The sequence below is a fragment of the Microtus pennsylvanicus genome, chromosome 12 (genome assembly GCF_037038515.1).
Source record: "Microtus pennsylvanicus isolate mMicPen1 chromosome 12, mMicPen1.hap1, whole genome shotgun sequence".
NCBI classification, from domain to species: Eukaryota; Metazoa; Chordata; class Mammalia; order Rodentia; family Cricetidae; genus Microtus; species Microtus pennsylvanicus.
The window spans coordinates 9,803,815-9,817,900 of NC_134590.1; the positions used below are offsets into that span (position 1 = coordinate 9,803,815).

At 36.8% G+C, this 14,086-nt stretch overlaps 1 protein-coding gene across 1 annotated transcript in view; it reads right to left on the reverse strand.

The window, feature by feature from the left end:
* Cfap299 (cilia and flagella associated protein 299) overlaps positions 1-14,086 on the reverse strand; it is a 465,056-nt gene that overhangs the window by 297,348 nt on the left and 153,622 nt on the right. The window contains exon 3 of the mRNA XM_075943465.1: positions 4,648-4,738. Coding sequence (XP_075799580.1) covers positions 4,648-4,738 — 91 coding nt within the window. The remainder of the gene's footprint in view (positions 1-4,647; positions 4,739-14,086) is intronic.

The following is a 14,086-nucleotide window of genomic DNA, read 5'->3' on the forward strand; positions in this document are numbered from 1 at the left end:
CTTAAAGTGTACTGGACGCATTCCATTTTGCACTGCATTTCCCATGGTTTGCAGCATTTTTCAAGTTGTAAGTTAATATTTGCACTTATACGCGATATGGGAGATAAACAGGTTTAGACACGGAACCACTTTTTACAAATGAACACAGAACACTGCTTAGATGTGCAATGTAACCTAAGACTTCAACTACAGGCAGCAATGTTGCACAGAGGGGACTCAGTGAGAGTGATGATAGACCTTAGGACTCTGAGTTGTAAGTGAATGAGCCTATAAACAGATCCCTAATCTAATGGCCTTGCTGGGGAGCAGTGGAAGGCAGTAGGTGGGGCCTAGTTAGAGAGGGTGAGTGTGGGATGGATCTTGTACCAGGTTGCTGGCCTCTTCCTGTTTCTCATACTCACTCTGTTGCCTTCTGTCTATTCCTCTGTCGTGGCCTTAAGGTGCATTTAACCTCATGAAAGTTGCAGAACAGCAGAGGAAGATTGCCATGGACTGAAACCTCTGCACTCTGAACAAAAACAAGATTTCTATCTTTTAAATTTGCTTTCTCAGGTCCACTGCCACAATAGAGAAAACAGACTTACAGCACCCATTGATCTGAATAAATCAATGTTCTGGGGGAATACTGCTGGATGGAATTATTAGTGATCTGTTTCCAGATAGGATTATGCTAAACTAACATCCTCCCTTGGTCATAAATAAACATTGCAAATTTTAAGGTTTACATTAAGGTTTCCTTAGCTGTAAACTAATAATTAGATTCTAGTTAAAGCTACATGGAAGATTATTAGAATGTCTCTGCTCCTTCCAGATTCAAAGACCCAAAACAGGTTAACCTCTTTGATTCCTCAGCTCTGGCTGTCAGCCCTATAGTCTATAGTAACTGGTTCCCTAGGCAGGAGTTCTAGAAGGGTGCTGATAACCTAAAGAGGGCCCCTTTCAGAGGGGGTTTCATTCCCAGAGAAAAAGACATGTCAACTAAACCTCCAAGTTTTGTGACTCCTTGGCTGCCCTTTTATTTCTTTATAAACATTTTACTAGATATGATAAATTTACAATTAATTTATCATTGGTAATATTTAAATATTGTCCTTTATTCTTGCAAGTATGAAATATTTTTTAATTTTGAATATTAATGCGTTATTGACATAAGCAGCATACTTATGCATAGCCGACAGGCAGCTCAGGAGCTCCCTCAGATCCCCTGTGCTAATCACACAGTCTGTCTCTGTGGCAGAACACTGCTACAACTTATGGAAGAAGGGGTGTGCCTTGGCTTATGTCAGAGGTTTCACTCCATCGCAAGAGGACATGGCAGGGCAGGGAAATTCACCTGCCTGCTTATAAACATCTTATTATACATATAGTGAGTTTTCTCTGTATGTCTAGATTTATCTAGACAGGCTCATATATTTGAATGCTTAGCTACCAGGGAGTGGAACTCTTTGAAAGGACCAGAAATACTAGGAGATGTGGTCTTATTAGAGGAAGTGTCACTGAGGGTGAACTTTGAGGTTTCAAAAGCCCATGCCAGGCCCAGTCTCCCTCACTCTCTCCATCTATGGGTCAGGCTACAGCTCTTAGTTACTTCTCCAGCACCACATGTGCCTGCTGCCATGCTTTTTGCTGCCATGTTCCCCGCCACCATGCTCCTCGCCATGATGATAATGGACTAAACCTCTGAAACTGTACAAAAACCTCCAATGAAATGCTTTGTTTATGAGAGTTGCCTTGGTTATGGTGTGTCCTCACAGCAAGAGAACACTGACTATGATAATTAGATGTGGGATTTCCCTCTGTATGTGTGCTTACCATTGGTTAATGAATAAAAACCTGTCTTGGCCTATGATAGGGCAAAAGAACAGAGCGAAGCAGGGAAAACTAAAGTGAATGCTGGGAGGAAGGAGGCGGGGTCATAGATGCCATGTAGCCCCACCAGAGACAATGCCTAGCGTCTTTGTCTACATCATCACACTTTTGCAGGCCCTTACAGATTTCACATCAGAGTTTTATACATTATGTTATTTTAATATGACAATGTTTCATCAGTGTAAAAATCTTCACATTGTCAGTGGGAAAACTAAGTCTGTATAAAATAAAACTACATGCATTTTAGCTGTAATAAGTGGTCAACCCAAAACTTAAACATAGATAATATAACAACATAACATCTTCTGTTTCACCTTTGTCTTAATATCCACATATCATATTGTTATCCAAAGATAAAAAGCTATTCAACTTTACATTTCTACTTCACAGGGAAATTGGTATGCATTTTATTTTCCAAGCATTGAGGTAACCTGTTTATGATGAAAGCAAGACTTCATGAACCATGTAATTTCTACAATGGTTTACAACAGACAGGCATGGACTCTACTAAAAAAGGAAGTAAGCATCCCTCTAATACCTTTGTTTTCTCAAAAGGGAATGTTTTAGTTAAGTTTGAAGATAGAAAGGAGGGAAACGGTCATGTCAACACGATGTAATAGGTCAGATACAATCACATCATGGAGATTTCAACACAGGATATGGATATATTAGAAAGTACTAATTCATAGGTTTTCCTGTTCCAGTTACAGTGACTTCTTTGAATGGCCATGAATGGAAAGTGGTAAATAGTATTTTGTGCCAGCTCTAATAATACATATTTAAAAGGTCAAACTAGACAACCATGTAGCTGTTTACATGCTCAACATCGAGAGGGAAATAAGGCATGATATACCACCAGGAACACCATATGAAATGTGATAGCTTTCATTAGACTCTCATTAGGTAAGAAATGTTTCATTTTTTTCTTTTTTCCATTAATCACATTAAGAGGTCTTTGGTTATTACCATCTGAAAAATGATTTAGCTACTTGTCCACTCAGAAGAGTTACATAAACCTGTGACAGCAGAAATGTAGGGAGAACCTATGTCTTTTTCATGTTTGTTTGTGAAAAATATGAGTAGTTTGCACAGAGAAAAATATTAATACAATAGAAAAATATTTTATATAACAGAACTATACTCTATAAAGTGTACTATTACTATTCTGATTGTATAGAATCCTACCAATGATGAATAATCTTTAGATCCCTAATAAAAAACCTATAATCTGCTGATGCTACTGAATGCAGGAATAGACCCTGCTCAGTGGCCAAGCAGATGTGACAGGCAGAGGGCAGTAAGAGAAAGAATACTGCCAAGTTGTCGATGAATTGTGTGGCATAGAGCACAGGAAGGAAGCCCTTGGGATCAGAAGACCTTAATTAGCTACTTACTTAAATAATTATCAAGTTAATTGTTTAATGTTTGGTTTTATTTTTAATTAGTCAGAAATAAGCACATATATTTATGGGTACAAGATGTTATTGGGTACATGTTTACAATGTAGAATGATCAAACCAAGCATGTCGTCAATCATCTCAAACACTACATCTTCCCTTAAAACAACTCAGTGCAAACATAAAGGACCAAATGGATGGTCACACATTTTTCTCATGGCCAATAAGTATGAAAATATGATGTTTTTCAAACCAGTGACTACTCAGATACAATTGAAAATTATATATTTAGTATACCAAGTAAAACTTAAGGAACTTAAAAAAACTCTTCTAGGGAAAGATTCATAGGTATATAAAATAGATCATTAGAAACAATTGATGTGGGATTCCCCTCTATATGCTGTGAATATGTTTTATTACTATTGATTAATAAATAAAGCTATTTAGGCCAATGTCTTAGCGGAGCAAAACCGGGCGGGAAATCCAAACAGAGAGAGAGAGAGAGAGAGAGAGAGAGAGAGAGAGAGAGAGAGCGCCAGTAGGCAGAGTCATGGAGACGCCACAAAGCTGCCAAAGGAGATAATTATCAGCCTGAGCCTTTAATGGTAGGTAGGCCATAGCCTTGTGGTGATATACACAGATGAATAGAAATGGGTTAATTTAAGATGTAAAAGCTAGATAGAAATACACTCAAGCTATTGGCCAAACAGTATTATAATTAATATAGCTTGTATATGATTATTTGGGTCTGAGTGGCCAGGAAACAAATAAACAGCCTCTGATTACAAGCAATGATGTCAGAAAATAGAGAACTATAAAGACAGATCACAAAAGTATCTTTTGGGTTGCCCTTGAAAACAACACAGAACCAAGTTTGGAAATCAGTGTGTTATGGAACTTGCAGGTAACAGTTATGACTGAAAGGAAACAAGATTATTTAATCTAGGATTAGCACAAATGGGAGATAACAACTAGTCTGACAAATACATTCATTTTCCCTACTAAAAATATTTAGAATCTTTTTTTCATCATTTTGCTGCTTTTATAAATGTGATTACTAAAATACCACACATATTATCATAATGTGTAAATATAGTCATATCTTATATTCAGCAGATTCATATTAATTTGTTAGTTTGAAGGTGTGGGGTGCACAGATTTTGTGACCTGTATATGGAGATCCATAAAATTCCACTAGTCAGCTCTCCCTGGATACTATGTGGGTCCTGGTGCTCTAACGTAACAGCAAGCCCTTCCACCTAATGTGCCATCTCTCTTGCCTGTACATAAATTACTTTTTATGGAAAATATTTCAGGCTGTATCATCTGTATTTACTGTGCATTTGAAAATAATGCTGATTTGGGGGTAACATGTACTCACGCTCACTTTCCCATTGCGATTATCTTCTTCTCTCATTGCCAGGGCCTTCAGAAAATTATCCTGCAGGTCCTTACCCGCACTCGTCAGTGTCCTATAAAAACATATTACAACAATTACATTACAATATCATGGCATCTCAGATTCAAAGACATAATTCTGAAGCATTCTGAGATAAACAATTGTGTTTCTTAGCCTGAACGACAATATAGTTTTAACAAGGAAATGCGTGTCATAACTATACAAATGGGCACAATCATTCTAATCAGATTTAAATTTTTATTTTATATGGTTATAGAGCTTTTATTTATTGAGATCAGGTTTATAAATAATACAAAAATTCATATCAATCCTCAAGCCACATAAAATTTATTTCATTTCTTGCTGTGGGAACTTCTTCAGCCAATGGCCTTTGAGATGCTGGACCACTTTGGACATAGTCTTAGTGTACTATAAAAACAGATGTAGAAACATGTGCTCTCTCTTTTGGTGGCTGAATTCGGTTCCTGTTCCCCACTCATGCAGAGGACTGTTGATCTGTGAGCCTACCCCTAAATAAAGAACCCTTTATTATACTCAATTCTGAGCTAGTTTAAGAGACTACTTTATTATGATCCTCTACAATTTCTATGTCTGTCTTTTCATTTTATCTCTCCAAGAAGACAAGATATTTATACTCCACACTTAAAATGTCTATAATTTAGGTATTGTTTGTTGATTGAGTTAAGCCAATTAAAGCAGTGGGACAAAGCATTAATTTCTCCCAACCAGCAGATATTCTCAGCATAAGAAAGAAAACTCATTTGGGATATTTTTGTCAGTTAAGAGAAATCATTACAAACCCAGAGAAACAAATTTTAATGAAAATGTCTAAGAAGTATCAATGAATACAATACCCTAACAAGATGTTATATGCTATCAAATAAAAGTCCCAGAACCAGGACTAGATTATATATCTTTTTAGGCTTTACCCAGGGGGTCAAAATAGACATCCCAAGCATTATAGGCTATGTATTGCCAAAACTATTTTATTTTGCCCTCTAAAACTTTTGACAGTAAAACTTTATTGCTGAACATACCACATTCTTGTGACCTAGAACACTGAGAAATCTAGTTGGTACTCAACTGAACACTATACGTTTCCTGGCTAGTAAACACTACTGGAGGAGAAAAGTAAACATCAGTCTCACCCAACTAAGAACGCCGTGAGCTCCAATAATGACCTGCCTGCTCGTTGCCCATGGCGCAACAGTGGCACAATTATGACGGGGACAAGCAATCGCTTTTTAAATTGGATTTAAAGCCTCCTTGTAAGATTTAACCCAAAATTGACACTATTTATAAGGTCAAGAACTTGAGACTAGACAAGTCATGGCCTCAGGGGAAAACCTAAAGAACACAGCATAACATAAAGAAACATCACATAAACAGATACTGAAGGGCATGCTGCTAGACCCCCTGGCTAGGCATCATTTGAGTCATCGCAAAGACAGCAGATTGGAGACACAATAGGAAAACGTGTAGAAAGTAAGAAACTGGAGCACTCAGTCCAAACCTAGACATCTACATCATACCCCTACCCTCAACAGTGATCTATATAAGAAAGGACAAGACGATTGTAAAAGCCAGAGGTGGTAAGGAGGTTCAAGGTAACAGTGTTTTCCAGTAGCAATGGGCAGCTGCACATACAAACTCAGAGACCGACAGGATCCACAAGACCTGCACAAGCACAAGGCAGACACAAATCTCAGCATGAAGGAGGGCAAGTGGGCACAAAGTCCTGCCTCTAGACAGGAATCTATCACAACTGATAGGTTCAAGAGAGGGAAAAATCAGTTTTCTTCAATGTGATGATAAATGGCACATTCTAGGGCGGGTCCTATGATTACACAAATTTGACTCCATGTTTTTTGTGTTTGTCTGTTTGTTTAAGACAGAAAAATAATATGAAGTTGGATAGGTAGAAATATGAGGAAGGATGTGAGAAGAATTTAGTGAGGGGAAAGAATATGACCAAAATATATTGTATAAAAGTGTCAACTGATAAACAAAACAATAAAAATGAAAACAGAAAGATCACTAAAGCTGCAAAGATGGTTCAGCTGTTGAAAAGTCACCTGGTATTCTTCTAGAGGACCCAGGTTCAATTCCTAGCACCTACATGGTGATTCACATCCATGTGCAACTCCAGTTGCTTGGTAATCTCATGCCTTCTTCTGACCTCCATAGGTACTGGGTATTCACTAAGTGCACAGATATCAAAGCAGCCAAAATGTCCATACACATAAATTAAAATACATTTTTAAAGTTTAATAAAGATAGTTGCATCAACATTGAACCAAATGATGAAAAGCAAACTGAATAGTGTTTCATAAGAAAAATAATCCTCTCTTCATGGGCCAATTTTCTATGTAGTCAACCAATGTTTTTATTGCTATTTCTAGCTTTATCAGGGCACAATGACCAGGAAGTAACAGTTCCTGCTCCTAGCTTGCATGTGGTCTCCTAGAGGTAAGCAGAGAAGTAAACACAGCAATGATAACTATCAGTAGATATGGACAGAGTATCAGCAGTTCATGAGAAAATATGCTATCCTATTTCCTATCAAGGAAGACCATTTACACGAAAAGTATTTATGCTTAAACTAGAGACTGAAAGGTTAGCCTGTGAGTCATGGTGGGGCAGTAAGGGAGAAAAGTACTCGAAACTGCAAAGGAATGAAGGAATACAGATGTAAGGTTTTAAGGCAACCTCAGGAAATATCAAGGCAGTCATAAAGTAAACCCCCCCAAAGAGGAAAAGCCACATAACATTAATAAATAATAGCATTTTTGTAGACTTTATTGATACTAAGGTTGTCCCAAAGCTTGTTATAATCACCAAGGGCTTCTGTCCTTCAGGATAGCTTCATAAAAGTTCTGAACCATACAACTTCACAAGGAAATTAGATGGTCAAGTTTGTGTTTTAGACGAAATATTCGGCAGCTTTGAGAATTGTAGGTAAAAATGAACTACTCTAGAGGAATTCACAAGGGGTGTGTTTCAAAGTTTCAGACAGAGATGAGAAGTATTGAATTTAAAGCAGGGATGAGGGAAGATGAGGCAGAAAATGACTGGTCTGTGAATTCAATAGATAAGATGGGACCCGTGAAGTTGATAAGTAAGTAGAGGCACATGCAACTAAGCCTGAGGACCCAGATTCAATCTCCAGGACCCACAGAGTAGGAAGAAAAAATAACTCCCCAAAGTTGTATTCTGACCTACACCCTTTGGTGGTAACTCACACACATGCAAATGCGCACGCACACACACACACACACATACACACACACACAAACTGAATGACTAAATGAACAAAAGAGTGAACAAACTGCGAGAGTCAGAGGATCAGGGAGCTTGCTGCAAGATTCTGTCTCCTAGCAATGTCAGAAGCCACAATCATACAGCCTCACCAAAACCACTGTCCAAACTTGATTAGAACAAGGACAGATGTGAAAGAAAAAAAAATAGCCACCATGTACTGGGAATCATCTGTGAAATCATCAGTCATGTCTAACCAGGTTAATTACAGAAACAAATCATCCCAATTACAGTTGGTGCAATTATAATTTTTTTCTCATACCATAACAAACTCAACTTTGACTTTAATCTTTAAGGATAGTGTTCTTCTAATAAGATACATTTTTTTTATTTAAATAATTAGTTTGTAACTTTTACTAATAAAGAAAATATGTAAATGATAAAATGGTGATCCAGTTAAGTAACTCCATACTGACTGGGCTAATTAATTCCACCAGCAATAGTGTCTCGTTTTCCCCATGTGCTGCCCAGCAATATGACCATGAATGCACACTGATAATTCACTACCAGAGACTTCTAACCCATTTGAAAGAACAGGTATTTTAAGATTGATTAGAAGAAAAAACTAAACTTTAACCTCATATTTAATGTCTTAAATATTTCCCAGGAAAGCATTGCTTAAAAGGTTAACTCATTTTCACATCCCGCAGTTAAATGTCTTAAGTGGATGCATGGGATAATGAAATTCAACTGAAATATACATGGGCTAGCAGTCTTTAATTTCTACTCATCCCCTAGCTAACTGGAGCTGACAATTTCTTCTAACCTGGGTTCCACATCGGGCTAAGTGTTATCTAAGCCCCTTCCTACTACGCAAATTGTGAAACAGCCGTACAGCATTAGCAACCAGAATTAATGCATATTATACATAGGGGAAATAAGGGTCTATAGTTATAAAACCACAAACAGAAAAGAAAGGAAAAGGCCATTGCAAACCAAAGGGTTCCTATTCCATGCTGAAGGCTGAGAACCTGCAACTCCGCGTCAAGAACAGAAAATAGCAGAGAGGGTGAGACGAGGAGATCTTATGATTTCAATATGCAGTACTCTTAAATAACTAGGTTTGTCTGACAGTCAGGGACCTGAGAAACTTGGCTTAAATAAATATTACAAAAGAATTTACTTCCTCAAGAGGAAGTAGGTCTGTTACAAAATCTTAGGGTGAGTTTTATAAAAGCAAATACCTCATCTCTGTTTACACGCCACTGCACATTCAAATGGGCTAAAAGTTATATGCGCATGAGTTAATTTTTACCAGCTCTGTTTAATCATTAGCTAAAGGCACTTATATAATCTGGCTAAAATGACTATAAACATATTTTTAATCCTCAACATCTGGGCTACTGGTTACACAGTTTAAGTATGTTGTTTACATATCATATCATAGATACATAATTATCACTTGAAGAGAAAGAACAAATAACAAAAGGAAAGAACATGAAAAGGTAAAGAAACTTTGTTTGGGGAGTTAATTGCCTAAGAGTTCACTTAAATAGTTTCAGCAAATGTGACTTACTTACTTGCTGTCTTAAGATTTTAAATATACAGTTTGCAATGTTTCCAGCAAGCTTCAATTAACCATTAAGTTGTGCTTCTATACAAATGTCCTGATAACAAGTAAACCAAAACTGGTGTCCAATCAGTTAGAAAAGAATGGGTTTCACCTGTCGAGTACCCTTTAAACACTTTTATTCTCAAATCAAAGCTTAAAGAAAATGTGTTTCCTTTTCAATCAGATGAAATGTGCCTCAGTGAGGTTGCGTAATTTGGTTGTCATCAGTTAGAGCTCCACTTTAAATCTGAAGCTCGTTGACTAAGCGTTGCTTTGGTATACTTCAACACAATACGAACCAAGAGTCCACCAAAAGAAGTCGGTAAGATTGTAGGGAAGAAGGGCAGAGGTATACAGCATTAACCTTGAGACCTACATGGAAACTTATTCAATCCCAACGATCATGCTAGTCTTACTAGGACTGGGATTTGCTACTTTGTCTAGAGGTGATTTGATTTTGTTGTTGTTGTTGTTTGTTTATTTTTGCTAGCGAACTAAGACAGTGCCTACACTTCATATTTCTACCTGGATAACACTTACTTAAATATAGAATCCAAACTTTTATAGTTCAGTTCCTCAAAATTTAATAGAGAGTAAAATAATGGATGAGTAGAAGTATATTGTAAAGATCAATAATATCATCTTTTTTAAAGAAAGCAAACTCAGCACTAGAGAGGTGAGTTAGTGGGTAGGGGCACTTGCTTTACAAGCATGAAGACCTGAGGCTGGATTCCAAGACCCACTTGAAAAGCTGGACCTTTCATGCCTGTGACCCCAGGACTTTTCTTCCTTGTTATTATGCCATAAAATATAATACTACAACTAATTATGCAACATTCACACAGTACCAAGAGTCACAAATAATCTAGAGATGAATAAATTATATGCAAATATTACAGCTGTGTAGAGTTCATTTTGTCACTGACAGAATCTCAGTAGTAAACTGAGCCTGGGAAGTGTTTATGAAATAAAAAATAGCAACGTCAACAGACATGTTACCATGGAAGGGGACTAGACAAAGAACTACAGGCCATGAATGACTCTGGGAGAAGGAGAATCAGCCTCTCCTGAGGAAGAGCCTTTAGTGGTTGCCCATTGTGGTGTGGTTGGCCCTGAAACCACCCATATACACACAAACAACAAAAATGGACTCAGCAAGTTATACATGCTTTTATTTGCTTGATTTTTTTGCATATACCTACATACAATTGTATGTATTTATGTAACAACAGTAGTCAAGGGAAAAAGGGCTATCAACATGAGAGTAGGGGGGATATAAGAGGGTTTGTGGGAGGGTACCTCAAGAGGGACTGGAGAGAGTAACGGGAAGTGGCTCAATTCTATTTCAATTAAAAGCACATCAAAAATAAAACAACACTATATTATATTCCAAAATCCTGACTCTAGTAAACAATTTCCTTCTTTTTACCCTTCCTTTTTATTTTTTGTACATATGACTCCAGGAAAACTGAGTCCTTTTATGCCTTTATTCAATGTGCAATAAATGTTAGTTGTGTGATCTACAACTACAACATATACTTCAATATCAAGTATCAATTCACCCTACCATAGTCAGTAGAGAAGAATACTAACATAAAACAAAAATGCTGGGAAATATTTGTATTCAAATATAATTTATTTTTTAAATATTTTATATCTGTTGTAATTGTTTTTAATAGTTTCTTGGAAGGAAAGCAAAACTTATTTAATTTGCAAAACTTTATGATTTTTCTGTTAATTGAGAGATATGGAATAACAGATTTAATATTCTGCTTCATTAAATTCTAATAATAAATTAATAAGTTTAAAGTTTTAGGGGGTTCTGTTTGTTTGTTTTTCAAGACAGGGTTTCTCAGTGTAGCTTTTGAGACTATCCTGGAACTTGCTCTGTAGGACAGGCTGGCTTCGAAATCACAAAGATCCACTTGTCTCTGCCTCCTGAGTAGTGGAATTAACAATATGCACCATTACCACCTGTCCCAAGTTTATATTTCATATAAGTTTCAAAATAACTTCAATGGATTGCTTCTAGACCTTCAAAAGCATAGAATTATTGTCAGCAGGCAAAGTCTACCATGGTTCATTGGAACTGAGTAATAACAATTCACAAACATGCTTAAAGTTCAATTTTTAGATGATTTTAGGGACTATTTTTATTACTTTAGGCTTTTATATCAGGATTAAAAGATGGTTCAGAGGTTAACACTTGTTGTTCTTGCAAAGTACTTGTGCTTGGTTCTCGGCAACAACATGATGGTACATCCATTCCTCCAGCTGGAAGGGATATGACTTCTGTGAACATGTTCATGGGACACACAGACACGCACTCACTCTCTCTCACACACACAGAGGCAAAATACTCATGTATAAAACAAAGATAGAAAATAGGAATCAAATGACTCCTAATGACAAATACTATAGCTATATTTCAGTACGTTTCTCAGCCCCATCACTAAAACATCTTGCAGTAGATGGCAACTAACACGAAGCCCCACAAATCAACAATGTGCACAGAGTGAGAGAATTTGGAATGTGATATCTTTACCAAACCCCTCCACTCAAGGCTCATGGATTTAGTAGAAGAGGAAAACAGACTGTAAGACCAGAAGTGGTGAAAGACTCCAAGGCAACAGTGATTTCCAGGTAGGACAATTCTGATGTTTACATGAACTCATGGAGACTGTGACATCACACACAAGTCCTGCCTGGCTCAACCCAGGCAAAACCCTAACAAGGAAAAGGGGAAATGAACACAAAGTCCCACTCTTAACAAACAGGGAATTTGTAGTTGACATGTAATAGAAAAGGGAAAATCATTTCTCTCAAACAGAGTGATGCTGGGTATATCAACCCTACTGTAGTGCAGACTCCATGCCCAGTAGAAGCTGGCCAACACAAACAGATGCTGTGTGTTCTCTTTGTTTTCTGGATGGATTTTGTTTGGTCCTTTTTGTCTGTTTTTTTTCTTTGTTTGGATTTTTTTTTTTAGAGTAGAGAGAGAAATTAGGTGTGGAAGGATGTTGAGAGTACTTAGAGGAGTTGAGGAGAAGAAATACAATCAAAATTTATTATACAAAAAATGAAATGATGAGAAAACTTTAAAAATTAAAAATGTATTTTTTCACAAATAGCACTTGGTATTTGTTGCTACTAAAACTCAAGATTTTATTCCCAGCAGTAAAGAACTGAATCTAAGTTTAAAAAAACTCAGAAAGAAATTAATAACAAATGTGACAATGGCTAAATAAAAAAGAAACACCAAAAGACAAACTTAAAAATATATACTCTATACTAAATTTATGTAGGACTAAGCTACTGTGGCAAACAGAATGGCTTCTCAGTTTTCAAGGTCTTTTATGATACTGTGCAGAAGTCTCTAAAACACATAATTGATGCATTAAAGCAGCTAAAATTGCAGCAATTTATCTAGTCACAACAAGTAATAACAACTGCTGAAATGTAAAATAACTTTTGAAAACTGTGTTCATTGAAGTACAGTCACTTATATTCCAAGGAAAAGGTTTGAAAACATCTAACTGATCAAAAATATATATTTGTTAAGTTGTAATATACTCACAGTATGGAATACCACTTGGATATAAATAAGGTCAAGAAACTGTTATAAAATACTTCTAAAATTTTGGTATTTATGACATTTTCAAGAATACTTCTACATGTAGAAAGTAAAGAATTAAAAAAAAGAGGGGGGAAAACCTCAAGATTTCAAGCAGCTTCTAGGGCTAGTAGTTCAAGTCTCTCACTTGTTCAACGTGAGCCCCTGTCTCATCACTAGAAGCTTTTTCAGACAACTGTCTTCACCGTGGACCTCCATAACTGTTTGCAATTCAAACTTGGGCTTCTTCGGCACTTTCCCTTCTCTAACAAAGACATCATGAAAAGAATAAACAGACCGGCAAGGCTTCTCTATGTCTTTCCCAATGCTGTCTAGAATCAATTTACAAATCACCTCCTTCAAGGTATCAATATAATTAAGATAATGCTTTTAGGAGCTAGATCTGAACTTCTACAATATGTACTTTGATATCCATCCAGCTTCCAGAAACCAATTTAATACCCTAAAATTTGTCAGATTCATTTATCGGTACTAAATAACAATAATCAAATTTCCACTAGGAGAAAGAATGTCTCTGTTTTCCCTATGTCTTCCAGTGTAGGGGTGATCAGATGAATGACTGACATCTCAGAGAACTACTTCAAGAAGTATTTCTGTGAGAAGAATATGGGAGACTGGGAGAGGTAATGTGCACATTAGACAGCTGTTTCTCTTCACTTTTCCTGTTGAGGAAACCCAACTGGTAGCTCGAAAACCCAAGGAGTTTTAAACCAGTCAGACTCTCCTCCTCTCCGATATCAGCTGTGCTTTTCTTTGAGACAGAATGGGTCAATATCTGTGTGAGAAAGGTCTAAGTCCATCTTCCTTTTTGTACATTTGGCAAATTTTCTGTAGTTAATTCTTAAACATGATAGGTTAAGATGTTCCCACAATTCGAAGAGGAAAAAAGTTGCATG